This window comes from Ctenopharyngodon idella, chromosome 22 (genome assembly GCF_019924925.1).
Source record: "Ctenopharyngodon idella isolate HZGC_01 chromosome 22, HZGC01, whole genome shotgun sequence".
Lineage (NCBI taxonomy): Eukaryota > Metazoa > Chordata > Actinopteri > Cypriniformes > Xenocyprididae > Ctenopharyngodon > Ctenopharyngodon idella.
Genome location: NC_067241.1, coordinates 25,109,444 through 25,128,806, shown reverse-complemented (window position 1 = coordinate 25,128,806; position 19,363 = coordinate 25,109,444). Strand labels below are relative to the sequence as shown.

Sequence of the window (19,363 nt, the reverse complement as noted above, 5' to 3'; positions counted from 1 at the left end):
TAATAAATAATCTTTTTTTTAAAACTTTACTTGATTTTATGTCTCAAATCCCAGTCAATTATTCACTGCAGAAAGTGACACTAAAAACTCAGCGATGAGAGCTCTACTTCAACATGTTCTGATATAACTATTTAACCTTAATTTATTTCTTAATATTTCTCTTGTGGCCCTTACATAGTGAAAAAAATGAGAAGAGATGTTTTTGTATTTGGTTGTGTTCTGAACTTTTGAAGCGCGTTTCTGTATTTGGGTCAATGACGTGACGCAAATTTTTTTGTGTCCATATGGTTTAATTAAATTTAAAAGGGTTAAAATTTCAAAATAAATCAGCAAATTACTTGCATACATTCTCTTTTTTGAGGACCAAGTCTGTTTTAATTCATTTTGAGAGAATATTTGGAGGATGATTGCAAAAATGTCAATGTGGTGTAACCGTAAAAACTTTGTACCAAATAATTGATCTTGATTAAAAAAGGTGAAATTCTCAATAAAAAAACACCTGAAAATAGTTCCAAATAGTAGGTTAGTTTATATTACATCTTTAATCAGCATCATAAACTAGGGATATTTGACTAAATTGGCCCTTATAACAGAAAGGCTTGTAATAGGAGTCAAATGGTGTAACCAGTTACACCATTTGACATTTCAATTTAAAATCAAATTTGACAGGCATTATCATGGACACCTATGTAAGCACATGGCCTTGGAGGGAATATTTTAAAAAGTTAATACTCATGTCACATGGTTTTCTTGCACAAAATGGCTCCTTGAAAGGTGGTTACACCACCTTGACACTTCAGGAATTTGACTTGACTCCCCAAATTAATTATAATATCCAGAACAATGGTGTTCCATTTACTTTTATTTACTGAGAATTATTATTGAGAATTTATTTATTGAGAATTTTACCTTTTTTAAACAAGATCAATTATTTGGTACAAAGTTTTTACGGTTACACCACATTGATGTTTTTACAATCATCCCAAATATTCTCTCAAAATGAATTAAAAACAGAAATTTTAGACTTTGTCCTCAAAAAAGAGAATGTATGCAAGTAATTTGCAAATTTATTTTGAAATTTTAACCCTTTTAAATTTAACTAAACCATATGGACAAAAAAAAAAAAAATTGCGTCACGTCATTGACCCATTTGCATGTGTTGTGATCTTTTGCAGCAAATGTGTTGTCAAACTGATGAAGATGTTTTCTTTATTTGCTGGTGTTTTTTCTATTTGCATGTGTTTTCTTCAGTTGCAGCGCATTGAGCTCTCTCGGCCACCATACATATCTCATAATTGCAACTTTATATCACATAATATTGACTTGTGACTTAATATTGAACAGTGCAACCACTCAACAATAAAGAGTTTTGCATGGGCCATCACTCATGTACAAATCTAGTTTTATTTTCACCCTCTCTCGTGTACACAAACATTCAGTTTATCCTGAACAGCCCAGCCTGCACAGGTGAAGTGCTAAGTGCTGTGATGTGCTAAGAACCACATCACAGTTAAGATCAGGCCTGTCTGGTCACGTCTGTGCCACATCAGAACTGTGTTTGTGACAAGACGGTTTCCTCTGAACTTTATCAAACAATCTCTCAGACACTCAAAAGATTGTCTGAATAGAAAAATATGTGACTGGAGCATATGCATCTTGTAAAAAATGTTAAGAACAGCCCTAGTTTAGTTGCTGACCTGTGCTGAGTCTGTAAGGGTGTAACGGGGCGTTTCCACATCGTTCTCACTCTTTAAAAGAAATCCCTGGCAACCAGGAGGTCAATAAGGCCTCAATCAAGAGGCCTAGAGACTAATACACTGACTTAGCCACTTCAGACAAAAAGAAGCGAACCCCCCTTTCTTTCATCTCTTGTATTCTGAGTTGACTCTCTTGTCCATAAAGGAAGTATGTGACAGCTGGATGACATTCCCTTCATCCTTCAGTTGTGAGATTTGTCTCTCTCTTCTTTCGTTTTTGTCTGCCGTGTGGAATGTGTTCTTGTTTGGAAGTGAATGAGAGTTCAGTTGCATTAGCAGGAGGACTCTAGGCTTCCAAAGTCAAACAGCGATCTGACCCCTGCCAGTTTTTGTGATACTCCTCTGAGAGCAAAGTTCAGAGGTCAACATGTGTAGGACAGATGAAAATATTAGTGCGTCAGCCTTGAGCTTCATTCATTAAAAATGGCATGAGTCAGCAGGGGAGTTAAAGTGATAATTCATTCAAAAATGAAACATCTCATAATTTACTCACTCTAATGTCATTCCAAACTTTCTTTCTTCTGTGAAACATGAAAAAGATAATTTGAAGAATATTGGAAATCAAAAAGTTTCGGTTGTCATTGACTTTCATTATATTTTTTGTCTGGACAGTGGAAGTCAATGGGAACTAAAACTCTTTGATTATCAATATTCTTCAAATTATCTTTTTTTTTTTCAAATTCCTCAAATTATTCTATAATTATGATTTTTGTTAAACGTATGAACAAAATTGTGAAAAGGTCTCAGACTTTCAATGAAGGGGTCAAAACTTTTGTACTATAAGACTTATAGAGTATTTAAGCTGTTTATCACTAGCAAAGCTTAATGACCATCCTAGGACAAAATGTTAAAACATTCTAGCAACATGCTAATTCATGCTAGCAATGTGTTAATAATGTTAACAACATGCTGAAATGTGTTAGCAACATGTTAAATCATGCTAGAGACATGCTAGCAACATGCTAATTCATGCTAACAATGTGCTAAAACATTCTAGCAATGTGTTAATTCACGTTATCAATGTGCTAAAACATGCTAGCAATGTGCTAAATCATGTTAGCAACATGCTAAAACTTACTAACAACATGTGAAATCATGCTAGAAACATGCTAATTATGTTAACATGTTAACTATGTTAAATCATGCAGGAAACATGCTAGTAACATGTTAACAATGTGCTAATTCATGCTAGCAACATGTTAAATCATGCTAGTAATGTGTTAAAACATGATAACAACATGTGAATTCATGCTAGCAGTGTGTTAAAACATGATAACAGAATGCTAATTCATGTTAGTGACATGCTAATTCATGCTACCGATGAGTTAAAACATGCTAGCGACATGCTAAAACATGTTAGCAACATGTTAATTCATGCTAGCAATGTTTTAAAATAGGCTAGTGTAGCCCCTCTAGTTCGCACCTGCCCGCGCAAAGCAGGACGCAAACTCGGACCTGTCCGCTTGGGAGGTGGGCGCTCTAACAAGGAGGCTAAAGACCGCAGTCTCTAGCGTCAGTCGTTAGAGCACCTCTTGAGTTCAGGGGTTTACACGCACAGCTCTTACTAGCCTACGTCTGTTACACTAGGAATATGCTAATTCATGCTAGCAGCATGTTAAATCATGCTATCAATATGTTAATGCTAACAACATGGTAAAAGATGCTAGCAACATGTTAAATCATGCTAGCAACATGTTAAGTCATGCTAGCAATGTGTTAAAACATGCTAGCAACATGCTAATTCATATTAACAATGTGCTAAAACATGCTAGCAAAATGATAATTAATGCTAGCAAAGTGTTAAATCATGTTAGCAATGTCTTTATTTCTTTTTCCACTTCACTAAATTTAAAGCTTATAAAACTTTCAAACTTCCATATGGTTTTGTCAAGCCAACATCAAAGTTTGTCCCAACGAACTTTACTCACCTAGTATAATATTCTTATTCTGTTCTTCAAATTATCTTTGTTTAAGTTCGTAAGTTTCTTTGTTTAAGAAAGTAAGTCATACAGTTTTGGAACAGCATCCTTTATCCCCTAAAGAACAGGCCATGTTTGTCTGTTTTTGTCAATGGAGAGACACCAAATGTCTTCACACATCTGGCTGCCATCTTCTCTTGACTGCTTGACAGCCACTGGTTGCTGTCTACTTTTATTGTACAGAAAAGGTCAGCGTGGACATCCTGCCTATCATCTCCGTTTATGTTCTACAGAAAAAAAAAGAAAGATGAGTTCGAAACAATGTGAGGGTGAGTGAATGAATTTTCATTTTGACTAAAACATGACTCCAGACTTTTGACCTCAGCAGCTTATTATTCTGCAGCAAATAAGGATAAAAATGCTGGACTGAATATGTGTGTGTGTTTTATGACTAGTAATCAGAGGGGCGCCTCTTTGCTGGTTGCGTTTAGGGAAAGTAGTTTTGCAGCCTGCTCACACAGACATTTAACAATCACAGCTGGCATATATAAGAAGTAATATATATATATATATATATATATTAAAAAAACAAAAAAAACAAAAAAAAAAACAGACCAGCTGATCAACAATTACTACTAGAAAAAGAATTAAAAATTTAATTGCTTGGGGGATGAAAGATAGTATGAAAGATAGTTTGGACCTGTTTTTCATGCATCGGGGGACACAAAACCGCCGACCAGATGGCAATGGTTCAAAAGCATAGGATAAGGGATGCATCTTATCATTTACAACGGCGTTAGCTTTATTCAGCACCCTCTCTTTATATATACTCTCTATACTTGGTAACGGAATTCCCAATAGTTTACTTGTCAATGTAACTACTTTCCTTTATGATTTCTTCTGAGCTTCTGAAGCATTACCATACCAGCAACTCACACAAAATGTCATGACGCTTTCAATAAAAGTCCCATAAAACATCAAAAGCATTCTGCTATGGACATTAAAAAACAACAGTTTCTTTAAGAAATACGTCCTCTGTTGTAATTTCTTACTTAAATAATCAGTCCACACATCCCATTTGAGCTTATGGTCCAAAACTACAGGTGCATCTCAACAAATTAGAATATCATGAAAAAGTTTTTTTTTTTTTTTTTCTGTAATTTAATTCAAAAAGTAAAACTTAAATATATTCTAGATTTATTAGACATAAAGTAAAATATTTCCAGACTTTTTTGCCTTCATTTTGATGATTACAGCTTGCTGCTCATCAAAATAAAAAAATCTGTATCTCAAATTATTAGAATATTTAATTTCAAGTTCTATTAAATTACCATTCTCAGGGTATAAATACTGGGTTTAGGTCAGTAATCCCAACAGCAGTCATCGGGAAGTCTGCTGACTTGACAGTTGTCTAGAAGATGATCATCAAGATCCTCTACAATGAGGGTAAGCCACAGAGGGTCATTGCTGAAAGAGCTGGCTGTTCGCAGAGTGCTGTGCCAAAGCATATTCATGGAAAGTTGACTGGAAGGAAAAAGTGTGGTAGGAAAAGGTGTACAAGTGAAAGGAATGACCGCAGGCTTGAGAAGATTGTCAGGCAAAGCCGATTTAAGAACTTAGGAGAGCTTCAAAAGGAGGGGACTGAAGCTGGAGTCAGTGCATCAAGAGCCACCACACACAGACGTCTTCAGGAAATGGGCTACAACTGTCACATTCCACTTACCAAGCCACTTCTGAACCAAAGACAATGTCAGAAGCATCTTACCTGGGCTAAGGAGAAAAAGAACCGGACTGTGGCTCAGTGGTCCAAAGTCCTCTTTTCAGATGAAAGTAAATTTTGCATTTCATTTGGAAATCAAGGTCCCAGAGTCTGGAGGAAGAGTGGAGAGGCACAGAAATCATGTTGCTTGAAGTCCAATGTGAAGTTTCCACAGTCAGTGATGATTTGGGCTGCCATGTCATCTGCTGGTGTTGGTCCACTGTGTTTTCTGAAGTGCACAGTCAACGCAGCCATCTACCAGGAAATTTCAGAGCACTTCATGCTTCCTTCTGCTGACAAGCTTTATGGAGATGCTGATTTCATTTTCCAGCAGGATTTGGCACCTGCCCACACTGCAAAAGGTACCAAAAGCTGGTTCAATGACCATGGTGTTACTGTGCTTGATTGGCCAGCAAACTCGCCTGACCTGAACCCCATAGAGAATCTATGGGGTATTGTCAAGAGGAAGATGAGAGACACCAGACCCAACAATGCAGATGACCTAAAGGCCGCTATCAAAGCAACCTGGGCTTCCATTACACCTGAGCAGTGCCACAGGCTGATCGCCTCCATGCCACGCCGCATTGATGCAGTAATTCATGCAAAAGGAGGCCCAACCAAGTATTGAGTGCATAGAAATGAACATACTTTTCAGAAGCCTGACATTTCTGTATAAAATATCCTTTTTTTTATTGATCTTATGAAGTATTCTAATTTATTGAGATAGTGAATTGGTGGGTTTTTGTTAAATGTGAGCCAAAATCATCACAATTAAAAGAACCAAAGACTTAAAGTACTTCAGTCTGTGTGCATTGAATTTATTTAATACACGAGTTCCACAATTTGAGTTGAATTACTGAAAAAAAAATCCAAATTAAACCCTGCGGCTCGTGACGACACATTGATGTCCTAAGACACGAAACGATTGGTTTGTGCGAGAAACCGAGCAGTATTTATATCATTTTTCACCTCTAAAACACCACTATGTCCAATTGCCTTGCGCATCCGGGTGGTGAGGTCTCAAAACGCGTTCTGATGACGGAAGTGATGTCTCGCGCTTATACTTCAATGAGTGTGAGACATCACTTCCTTTGTCAGAGCGCGTTCAGACCTCACCAACTGGATGTGCAAGGCAGCTGGACATAGTTAACCTGCTGGGTTCTACAACTAAGAAAATTGATCACTCATGTAAGCAACTTACTATCTATTGAGAATTCTTTTGCCAAGGTGTCTGCTAGCGTACTAGGGGAAATACAATTAAAAGCGTATTTGCCTGTATTTGCTGTAAATGGTCTTTTCCATCTATGATCGAGATGGTTACATGCTTGCTAATTAAAACATAATAAACACGCCGTTTCAGTGTGTGCCCTTTAAATGCAAATGAGCTGCTGCGCTCTGCCTAAGAGGGCGGAGCTTCAAGAGCTGATTCTCCGGTGTCAGGAGTCAGTCAGGACGCACTATAATGTCAGAAACTACGAATATGCTGCATGGAGATAGAATAGGTATAGTTTCGTTTAATTACGGTTATAACATATTGTCTTCTTGTTTTTATCCTCTATATTAGTACAAGCCTGTTGTACCGTCCGAATGATGGCCAAAACTTTACAGATGAGTTTTATGATGTTTACTGTACTTCACACAAAATAAGAAGCGTCTGTTTTCACTCTAGAAAATCACTCTAAGAGCTTAATAAAACACAGTGCAAGTGTGCATTAAAATATTATCCATAAACTCTCTCTCTTTCCTTTGTATTTTCATCAACATACATAGCGAAGTACACAGAAACACTCGTTACAACTAACAGTAAATAAATATATAAAGACCTTATGCCTTTTCAGGTGGTGCTTAATAAACTGGTAAACTTTATATCCGTAAATCAACTCCGATGAACTGTAATAAAGTGCTCTCACCTTCATTACTGCCGTATCCAGTATCACTCTGGAGACTGTAAGCTGGATCACGAACAGTTTGTACTTATATATCCTTGAGTAACAATTTTTTAGCACAACCTCTGTTTTGTATTGTCCCTTTGTATTGACATTTGTTCACAAAGCAGTCCGGTGTGAAATGATTCGCGCAGACATAAACGAATTTCGGTAGAATTGACGGAATTGAGGGAGCATTTTCTTTTAAATCAAAATTTATCCAGCGGCTCAGATTTGGATTAATTCATCCAGCTACAGAACACCTAAAACACTTGGGAGACGTTCTTGTCAGTGCAGCAATGGTGGACTGTGTACAACTCGCTGTGAACTCGCTCAGGGCGGTTCTATGTTAAAACGGCAGTGTCTGTCAACATTTGTGGGCGGGGCCTGTGGCTAAAGTGACGTCACATTGCCAGGGATCTGGAAATGGCTTGTTCAGAGACACTGCTTATGATTTATGGGGATTAAAAAAAAAAGGAGGGGTTGGATTTTTATCATTATAGGGTGGTTGTGTACACACACTGCCAACACACATTTATAGCCAAACACCATGCAAAAGTAAATTTTGCATAATAGGTCCCCTTTAAAGGCATGACATGGACTTTTGGTAGTGTTACAAAGAGCACATATGGTTTCCACAGCTAAGAAAAATGTTATGTTGTACTAGGTGAAATCCTATTGGGCTTAAACATAATTTCTATACTTTTAAAAAAAACATCTCAGAGCCTCCGTTATTTTGGTCAGGTGGTCAAAATGATGGGCGAAGAAAACACCTGCTCCTCTCCTCCCTCTGTCCCTTCTCTCTCACTTTGTTCTCTGGAGCGCTGCCATTTAATTAAACCTCAGGTTCTGTAGACTGGAAAATGAAAGCCTGAGACGCTGTATGAGGTGTGGAGGAATGTGAACGAGCTCTGGTGGGAAATCTCACAGTGTTGGATAGTGTAATGCACAGTTTGATGGGTTGCTGGTCGCTATTACAAATGTTACTTGTCTGGTGTGAAAACATTTAATTTGTACTGCACTGATTTTTAACCTTTGCATCTCTTATTAAGTAGGTATGTATTGTGTTGCAATAAAATATCCTTTTTAAAATAACAGAGGCTCTGAGATGTTTTTTTGAAGCATAGAAATTATGTTTTAATTTAAAACATAGAAATTAAATACATGTAACCATCTCGAACATAGATGGAAAAGACCATTAACAACAAATACAGGCAATTTACCATAGGAAATATATCGTTTTTAAAGCTTTTTAACAGTTATCGAGGTTGAGCCAAAAACCTAGGACTAGTTCGCCAAAGTTTGTTTTTTAAATAATCTCCAATATTTACTGAACGATTCGATGATCAGCGGCGGTCCTAGGGGCAAAGTTGCTCAGAATGAGGAGTTTCGTTCCGATCTGCCTCCATTACCCTGTCTGATAGCTGCTCAAACGTCATTGGCCGATGGTGGACATGTTTTTTGAGATGCGTCAGTGTCCTCATGGACAGTCATTGCACCTTGGACAAAGACTCTGCATGTCAATTTTCAAGTCGATCGGACTACTAGCGATGAAGTAGTTATAGCCCTTTTTATGTCCCCCCCCCCCCTGTTATAGCGCCACCAAGTGGCCAGTCGCACTTGAACACCTAATAAAATTAATAATGAAATACCGAAGAGAACCACATAAATGCTGTTACTTGAATAGTAATAGCTCAAAATAAGACTTTCCAAATTAAAATGCTGCATATATTATTTCAGCAATACTACTAGAGTACTGTTCTGAAAGGAAAAAAAATAAAAATATTTCATGAATATTAGTTGCTCCAAAATTAATAAACAAAAATTAAAACATTTTAGCATACACTTCAATACAGAGATCGTTTCTACAAATGTTTGATAATGAATTGCTGCGGTTCGGATCGCCAAAGTCACGTGATTTCAGCAGTTTGGCAGTTTGACACGCGATCCGAACCACTGATTCGAAACAAAAGATTCGTAAAGCTTCGAAGCTTCATGAAGCAGTGTTTTGAAATCGCCCATCACTAGATATTATTCAAAAGCCATCGGATTTTATCAAAATATCTTAATTTGTGTTCCGAAGATGAATGAAGGTCTTACGGGTGTTGAACGACATGAGGGTGAGTATAAATGACATTATTTTCATTTTTGGGTGAATTAACCCTTTAAACGAAGATTTTTTTTTTTTTTTTTTTTTTTTTGCTTGCTTGCCCGATTCACTGAAAAAAGTCATTCACGAATCGGACATCACTTCTCATGAACGCTCGTTCGAGAGCGAGGAGGACGTGAAGACATAACGTCTTTTCTTTAAACAAAGTTATCTAATATATTCAAAAGAATTATATAACAAGTAGCTAATATGGCGCACGAGTCGTATAGCTACGTTTATAATACTTTTATGATGTTATTGCGCCAATCTTTTGTCATTGCATGGTAAACACATTGTTAAAAAGCAAGCCATGCGAAACAAAATGAAGGGTCAGTATGCCATATTTTTCATTTATCCTTTAATATTTACCATGTGAATGGTAACATTCACAAAAAACATGAGATTCAGGAATAGGGTCTCCAGCAATAGCACATAGCCTGTCACCTATTCATTGGGTGTCGCAGCGTGAGAGAGAGACAGGACTGCACACGCACCGCACTGCCCTCTCAACTCAACGACGCGCGCGCACAAGTGCACTGCCCTCTCTGAACTGAACTCAGCAGCAAAGAGGCCGAGCCCGAGAGAGAAGGTGCCCACCGAGCTGCACTTCTGCCTGTTATTATTGTATATTACACACAGAAAGAAACCGCAACGACTTTCCGTATACTCGGTCTCTCCAAATGTCCGTGATTAACACCACAGAAAACTCTCAGTGGACATTTTGACCAGTTTCAACAGTGTTGAGCGTGCGGCACAGGTGAAGATGGCGAGGGGAACGTCGCGCGCACCGGTGTTTGTGTTTCTATCGCTGCTGCTCCTCATTGAAGCTTTAACGGCGCAGGAATTGCCCACCGGCGGCGTGAACGGATTCAGTTTGCACCCACCGTATTTTAATCTAGCGGAGGGGACGAAAATCACGGCCACGGCAACCTGCGGAGTGGACGAGAACGAGCAGCCGATTCAAGACCTGTACTGCAAACTGGTCGGGGGGCCCGTGTCAGGGGACCCGAGTCAGACTATTCAGGTAAAGATGTGAAAAATACTCACTTTTCTGCCGTTTACATTACTTACGCATGGATAAAAGCATATTTTTGATGTTAGTTGTCGCTATAGTTTATATTGGATTGAATTTGACTTTATGAAATGCACTTTTAATCGTTTTAGTACTTAAATATGTTAGATAGTATCATGGTTCTGAATAATTCCCAAAGATGGAACTGCCATGGTACGTTACCATATTAGACTTGTCATCAGTAGTACATCATTGTAATATTTTAGTGTTATTTATTTTTTTGTTAGTTTATATAACCAAGTCAGGATAGTGCTTTTGGGCTTGAGGATCCTTCCAAACTTTGTTTTTTTTTTTTTTTTGAGAGCACCTGCTCAAGGTGAAAATGCCAAAGACCCCTATAAAGTGCTACACTGGCTCATAGAGACCCCCACTGAGGCTTCATTAGCAGGAGGCTCAGGAGGCACGACTCAGCTTGCTGGCGAGTGCATGAAATGTTTAAACATTTAAAGAGTAAAACGCAACCCCCGTAGTGCTACTGGGATTTTCCCAGAGGAATGTGTGGCATTCCTGCAGGAGACCTTGAGGGAGACACACACACACACACACATAGATTTGCACCACACTTCAAAGAATATGTTAATAAAATGTTGCAACCTCATCGATTGTTGCAGGGACCTCCTGTGGACGTGTTCACAACATCACACATTTACACTTATTCATTTAGCAGACACTTTTAGCCAAAGCGACTTACAAATGATGAATACAATAAACTATTCATCTGATAGCAATACAAACTTTCAAATATGTGACCCTGGACCACAAAACCAGTCATAAGGGCAATTTTTTTGAAATTGAGATTTATACATAACATGAATAAATAAGCTTTCCGTTGATGTATGGTTTGTTAGGATAGGACAATATTTGGCTGAGATTTGAAAATCTGGAATCTGAGGGTGCAAAAAAAAATTTAAATATTGAGAAAATCACCTTTAAAGTTGTCCAAATGCCAAAAGTCCTTAGCAATGCATATCCACTCACAAAAATAAATTTTGGATATATTTACAGTAGGAAATTTACAAAATATCTTCATGGAACATGATCTTTACTTAATATCCTAATGAAAAGAAAAATCAATAATTTTGACCAATACAAAATTGGCTATTGCTACAAATATACCCGCGCAACTTATGACTGGTTTTGTGGTCCAGGGTAACATATTATTCAGAATAGTAGGCCTACCATAATAATTTAGTACAATTTTACAGCAGTAGCAGCAACTGTAGTTTCTCCCAAAATACCAGTTACTATAGTTGCTGCTACAGCAACTATAGTAACTGGTATTTTGGGAGAAACTATAGTTGCTGTGGTTGAACCTTCTTATGAGGGATTATTAATTACTAGTCAAAGGAATCTTATCTAATCAATCTCAGAAACCTTCATACATGGGTAGTCTCAACATAATTTGTGAATTTCTGATTGAGTCCGCTCCTATTATTTAATTTATGCTGTTATAAATGAATTTATTTTCCTAGCCAAGTACACAGATATCTCTAAATATTAAAAGAGGTTTTGGTTGTCAGCAGTTGGATATTGAAGGGAGCGAATTCCTTGGTTTCTTCCAGCATTTTCAGTGAAAATCCTGCACACTAAACCCCTACAAATCCTCAGTGTTCACAAGCAACAAGTGTCTAAAACTATTTGCTGATCACAGTTTCAAAGGATTTCTGCACGTAATTTATTTATCAGAATTGAATTTTACTTTGCCTAGTCTCTGCATCTTTTTCAGTCAAAGTACAACTCAGCTTATCATGGAAAATTCATACTGTCCTCCAGTCTATATTATCAGAACTAAACAGATAAAAGGTGAAGAAAACAGAGGGGAAATTTTCCAAGAAGGAATTGCATTTGCAATTAGAGTTGTTTGCACGAACTCTCTGCATTCACTAAAAGAATTATGCAAATCAGGTGGTGCAAAAACCCCCCAAAAATTGGTGCTAAATTTCAGTTTGCACGCCACAATTCCTTTGCAGGTCATTTTCCATCTGAATCAGCTCTTTAAATGCTTGAAATGTCCAGCTATAACTCTCTTCTTTATCTTTTCATCAACATTTGATGATTGATAGAAAATGCACACAGCTCTTAATTATGACATGAACTTTATTTTTAATGCATTTAGCAGCACGGCAACAGTTAGAGCACAATATAACATCTGGATAAACTAGATTGTGGGTGGTTTCTGTGCTGTAATACCACTCACACAAAGTGGCACAAGTGTGTAGTGAATTCACCCTGACAGACAGTGTGAACATTTGAACTTTTTGACCTTAGAGGGGTCTTTCAACCTGTCTGAATTGAACTAAAAGTAGCAGTTAGAAACCTAAGACTTCCTTTAGCAGAGTTTTATCTAGTGGCCGAGGTGTCTCAAGGCCAGGATTAAAGGAGTAGAGTAAAGCTTACAGGTCAGCTTGAATGTTTTACAGATAAGTCATTACCTGATCATGTGATGTACTAAAGCATTGTGCATTCAGAGCCTCAAATCGTTATTTTTGTGACAGATTGAATGCATTAAACTGCTCAATCAATCAATTTTGTTTTGCAAAGTACTTAAGGGTTCACCCAAAAATGAAATTTCTGTCATTAATTACTCACACTCACGTCGTTCCAAACCCGTAAGACCTTCATTTGTCCTCAAAACACAAATTAAGATATTTTTGATGAAATCCAAGGGTATCTGATCCACACATAAGCAGCAATGACACTGCATCTTTTGAGGTCCAGAAATGTGTTAAAAGACATCGATAAAACAGTAAACGTGACTACAGTGGTTCAACCTTAATGTTATGAAGCGATGAAAATACTTTTTGTGTGCAAAAACAAAACAAAAATAACGACTTTATTCAACAACATCTAGTGATGGACGATTTCAAAACACTGCTTCATGAAGCTTCGAAGCTTTACGAATCTTTTGTTTCGATTCAGTAGTTCGGAGCGCCAAAGTCACTGATTTCAGTAAACGAGGCATCGTTACGTTATAAGTGTTTCGAAATTTCAGTGGTTCACGTGACTTTGGCAGTTTGATACACGCTCTGAACTGCTGAATCGAAACAAAACATTCATAAAGCTTTGAAGCTTCATGAAGCAGTGTTTTAAAATCGCCCATCACTAGATATTTTTGAAAAAGTCGTTATTTTGTTTTGTTTTTGCAAACAAAAAGCCGGCGTTCAGACGTAAACAGGGAATCTCTGCACTGTCTACAGAGTAAACAGCGTAGGAGAATGACAGGGAAGAGAAGAAATTGTTGAATAAAGTCGTTATTTTTGTTTGGTTTTTGCACACAAAAAGTATTCTCGTCGCTACATAACATTAAAGTTGATCCACTGCAGTCACATGGACTATTTTACCGATGACTTTACTACCTTTCTGGGCCTTGAAAGTGGTAATTGCGTTGCAGTGTATCGGAGGCCAGAAAGATGACGGATTTCATCAAAAATATATTCATTTGTGTTCTGAAGATGAATGAAGGAACAACATGAGGGTGAATAATTAATGACAGAATTTTCATTTTTGGGTGAACTAACCCTTTAAACAGAAATCTAAACGCTAAACTTTGTGTCTTCCTGTATTAACAGGGCCAGTACTGTGACATCTGCACCTCAGAAGACACTAACAGAGCGCATCCCATCAGCAATGCCATAGATGGTACTGAAAGATGGTGGCAAAGCCCTCCTCTCTCCCGAAGTGTGAAATACAACGAGGTCAACGTCACTCTGGACCTGGGACAGGTATGTTGCTGGTGGATTCCTTACAATTTGTCTAACTCTCTATCACACCCCCCACCCACACACACATATCGTGTTCAGATTACTCAGCATACAGTAGAGTCATCTGATACTCGGCTACAGCAGACGCTTTTGTGGATGGCACATGAGTGTTGAATTTCAAGGGTGGATCCTAAGTTGAATATCATCCATTCATACTCAAGTCTGGAGTATCTGGAGGTGTTTTTTTCTTGTTGCTGTTGCTCTGAACACTTCACGTATTGGTCCTGTGTATCGAGGTTTGTTATTTGTGAATAGCTGAACAGCCAGGGGGCATTTAAGACTATTACTTTCTAAACTGTAATTGTAAATAAACATTACATACACTCTCCCACACTTATTCTCCACCTAAAGTCCTCCGGCATTCACAGTGGATTCTACATAAACAGTCAGCACTGCTTCATGTAGCTTCATGCTGCTCAAATTAGAGAGCGAGGAAGGGAAGTGAATTACTGTCAACAAAAGATTCCCATTGACCTCCATTGAGTTTCAGACTCTTCAAACGGAATCTAGCCTGACGACTCAAACGTTGATTGTCATGACTTAATGGGAAGCAATCAGTGATCAAGCTACAGGGCTTTATTATGAGAAGCTTGAGTCACATCTTGTTTTATGACTGTATTTAAAAAAAACATTTTGGTAAGTGGTTTATTACTAGGCCCACACAGAATCTGCACTCTGCAAAAAACAAATAAACAAACGGAATGGATGTCATTTACAAGGTTCTGCACATTCCCTATTCGAAATTCATTTCAGCTACCATGAATATGTACTCTCAGCTGTTTTTAACATTTTTTTTTAACCATATTCACAGAATTTAGAATGTAGAAATTGGGGAAAAGCACTTTCTATCTGGGCCTGCATACTTTTATAAAAATATAAGCAATAATGAAGCATTCCAGAGAGATGTTTATTATTAACACACAAATTATTAGCACAATTTTTTTAATGTTTTTGAAATAAGTCTCTTATGCTCACCAAGGCTGCATTTATTTGTAGGTGACCCAAGTTTGAATCTGACTTGTGACAATATTTTTCATAAATAGAACGTTCAAAACAACAGCATTTATTTTAAATAGAAATCTTTTGTAACATTATAAATGTCTTTACCATCACTTTTGATCAATTGAATGCATCCTTTCTAAATAAAAGTGTTTGTTTCTTTAAAAAGAATCTTACTGACCCCAAACTTTTGAACAGTAGTGTATATTAATATATTACATATGTTCAATCTGTCCATTTTATATCACTCAGAGCTCTGTCGCTGTATATTTGTGTAACGTGGCTATCTCATTTTGGTCTAATTCAGCTGAACATGGCTGTAATATGTGACAGCCTAAGCCCTGTACAACCTACTTTCCTTTCTTTTCAATCTCTCCCTCCCTCCCCCTCTCTCTGTCTGAATGGAGGCAGAGAGAAGTGACTGGCTTTGTATTGAGTTCCTAATTATGGCTGGCGTTTTTTCAGTGCCAACTAAACCAGCTTGTTAAAAAGCTGTCGGAGAGAAATGTACTATATATATTAATGCCATTACACTACATAACACTTCATCAGGAGAAAATATGAGTTGTACAGAACTTGCCACCACAGTGGTGTTTTGAATGGTTGCCAATGCATTGCTATATGGTTGCCAATGTTCTCTGAATGGTTTTTAGCATGTTGCTGTGTGGTATATAAACAAGTGGTTGATAGGTGGTCCAATGCCCAAATCATTTTTTCACCCATTATAGTCTGTCATAAGTTTAAAGGGGTGTTTCATTGCGATTTCACTTTTTTAACTTTAGCTAGTGTGTAATGTTGCTGTTAAAGCACAAACAAAGTTAGGATGCTCAAAGTTTAATGCAAAGGGAGATATTTTCTTTTAAAGAATTTTCTGTTTAAGAACTACAACAAACGGCTGGTAGGGAGTACAACAAGCTTCTTCCCGGGTTGGTGACATCACTAACCCTAGAATTTACATAAACCCCGCCCCCGAGAACACGATGAGGTGAGGGGTGAGGCCATGTTATTGCAATACAGTACATAACACAAATGCAATAGCATGTCATAAAAGGAAGATGACAACATAAGTTATAACTGTAATTAAACTAAACTATACCTGATCCATCTTCATGCAGCATATATTCTCTGACTCTGTAGGATCTTACAACAGTTCCCACACGAGCGATTTATAGATTATCATGAAAGAATATGCTAATCAATGACTTTAAGATATCCCACATCAGCTACATAAATTCATCAACTGAGTCTGAGGTAATCGGCGCTGCTGTGCTAACACTATGTGCTAACACGAGCTCTTGAAACTCCGCCCTCTTCTTGAGAGCAGCAGTGCATTTGCATTTAAAGGGACACACAAAAACTGAGCGTTTTTGCTCACCCTCAAAAAGTGATAAATTTAACATGCTATAAAAAATGATCTGTGTGGTATTTTGAGCTAAAACTTCACATACACACTCTGGGGACATCAGAGACTTATTTCACATCTTGTAAAAGTGGCATTAAATGACCCCTTTAAATCAGTATTTAGATCTCTTAGAAGAGTACAATAGCACATCTCTCCTCATTAATATGCGTGGTTTGAGGTTTTATTCATGTCAATAGCACAATCAGTGCAGGATGAGTAACACACCAAAAGTTTAAAGTTTTTATTGTTGTTTATATGTCTATGTGGTGTTTTTAAGACAAACCATGTGCAAATTCATCAGTCAACACCATTGCAGAGTATTTTCTCCTCAAAACGGCAGTGTACAAAAGAATCTCTAAAACGTGGTTTGAAACTGCCCCTCTCTTCTACCGTCACAAACTTGTAACAAATCCCATCAACGGCGAATGGGAACATGGTTAGTGTAACATTAGCAACACGTCATTAACTGTTTGTTAATGTAGTCAAGTCAAAGGCTAATCATATCAATTACTGTTATGTGTCGACTTTATTCAAATTTTGAATAGATTATATATAGCCTAGAAAGCGTGCAAAGACAGCTCCCTTTACAATCACTAAAAGGCTGTCACTCTTAGTTCACGATTTCACAAAGTTCTGTTATAATCAACAAATTGTCTGCACTACACAATGAATCTTCTATTTACATTGTGTCTACACTTTGTTATTGAGAGAATTTGTGAGCATGAAGAACTCAGCGCTGAACAAAAACACTGTAAACTGTTAACACTGGTGTTCAGTTCTTCTTCTTCTTCTTCTGAATCAGTCTGGTTCAAACATATATGGATGAGTTAAGCAAATATTTCCACTTGCCATTGTGTAGCATTTACTAAAGTTGACCGAGTGGATCAGGTAGTCCGAGGTGTGATTGAGTGGAGGCAGGGACTAATTTGCACTTTCATGGATCCATGTATAAATGAAACAAGGGTAAAAAGTGTTTAGTGTTTAAATATGTCATTGTGATTATCAAAGATGAGTTTTAAGGGATAAAATGATTAGTGACTGTAGGGGGACTTTAATATTTAGATTTACACCATGTAAATTTACACCAAGAGTTTTTGTCCTAATCACCATGACTGTGATATGCAATAAGTATACAAAGTTAAAAATGGTGTAATATTTATGAATTTGATTATGTACTTACTTATCCAGTTGGCTACGAGTGTGAGTGCCCACACGCTCTTGTGATTGGCTGTGGTTTTTGATTGATTTTGTCACGTCTCGTAGTCGTGTTGGTCTGTCGTGGACAGACAAACATTGCTTGTCGCTGGAATTTTATTGCATCGCATCTGGTTAGGTTTGTTCAGAGCCCTAACAAGCCCTAATCGTAAGTATGAGGAGCAATAATAGTGATGCAGGTATTAGGTGCATTCTGACCCCTCGGAGCAAATGAATTGGATTGGAATGTTAGTTACTCAATATCTGCCTCAACCTGTTCAGGAACAAAACGACCCTCTCCATCAAAGGTCATGTCTTTCTCCTGTCGCTCGCTCTCTTTCTCTAAACACATTAATTAAATTCTCTACATGTATTCGATTATTAACCAGTGTTCATGCAGGTTCTTTTCAACTCATCTGTCATTCTAGCAAGTTTACTTTAAAGCCACCAGTAATTCCCAAACAGTGGTGCAGTGGGTTTGGTGTCAATTAATCAAATGATTTGAACAAATACTTTTTAGTCATTTAGTGTATGATGCCCAGTTTTTCCTCTGTTACCATTTTCAAAGTCAGCAAGTGTATGATGCCTAGTGTTTTAAAGGGGACCTATAATGCCACTTTTACAAGATGTAATATTGTTTCTGGTGTCTGTGAAGTTTCAGCTCAAAATACCCCACAGATAATTTATTATAGCTTGTCAAATTTGCTCCTATTTGGGTGTGAGCAAAAACACACCATTTTTGTGTGTGTCCCTTTAAATGCAAATGAGCTGCTGCTCCCGGCCCCCTTTCCAGAAGAGGGCGGAGCTTTAACAGCTCGCGCTTCGGTTGCTCAACAACAACAAAGCTGGAGAATCTCACGCAGCCAAAACGAGGATTGTCAGTAACGGTGTTCAGCCTTACATTGTTCAAACTGGAGTCGGACACTGATGGAGAGACTCAGGAAGAAGTTACAACTTTTAGAATGAAACTGGACATTTCTGAATTGTTAGTGGATTGGATTAAATTATTAAATTTATGTAGTTGCTGTGGAGTTGATTCAACTCATCAACTAGCATGTGGCGTCATGTTAATCTTTTGTGCAAAACCAAAGTTGAATTGACCCTCATTTGTGAAGCAATCCGGCGTAAAATCACGGCATGGCAACAACACTCTACTACAACAACTCTTCCTCTTCTCTAAAGCAGCCCAACATGCCCTTTGTTGTGTGTTCTCAGGGGCGGGGTTTATGTAAATTTTGGGGTTTGTGATGTCACCAACCCAGGAAGAAGCTCGTTGTAATCCCTACCAGTGATCTGTTGTAGTCCTTTCTGTAAAAGAAAATATCTCCCTTTGCATTGAACTTTGAGCGTTGTAACTTTGCAGATGGTGTTTATGATCAAACGGCGACATTAAACACTAGCTAAAGTTAAATAAGTGAAATCATAA

At 37.7% G+C, this 19,363-nt stretch overlaps 1 protein-coding gene across 1 annotated transcript in view; it reads left to right on the top strand.

Annotated features, from left to right (window-relative positions):
- The first annotated feature begins 10,056 nt into the window (after positions 1 to 10,056).
- lama5 (laminin, alpha 5) overlaps positions 10,057 to 19,363 on the top strand; it is a 107,501-nt gene continuing 98,194 nt past the window's right edge. The window contains 2 exon segments of the mRNA XM_051880203.1: positions 10,057 to 10,533; positions 14,151 to 14,303. Coding sequence (XP_051736163.1) covers positions 10,273 to 10,533; positions 14,151 to 14,303 — 414 coding nt within the window. The 5' untranslated portion in view covers positions 10,057 to 10,272.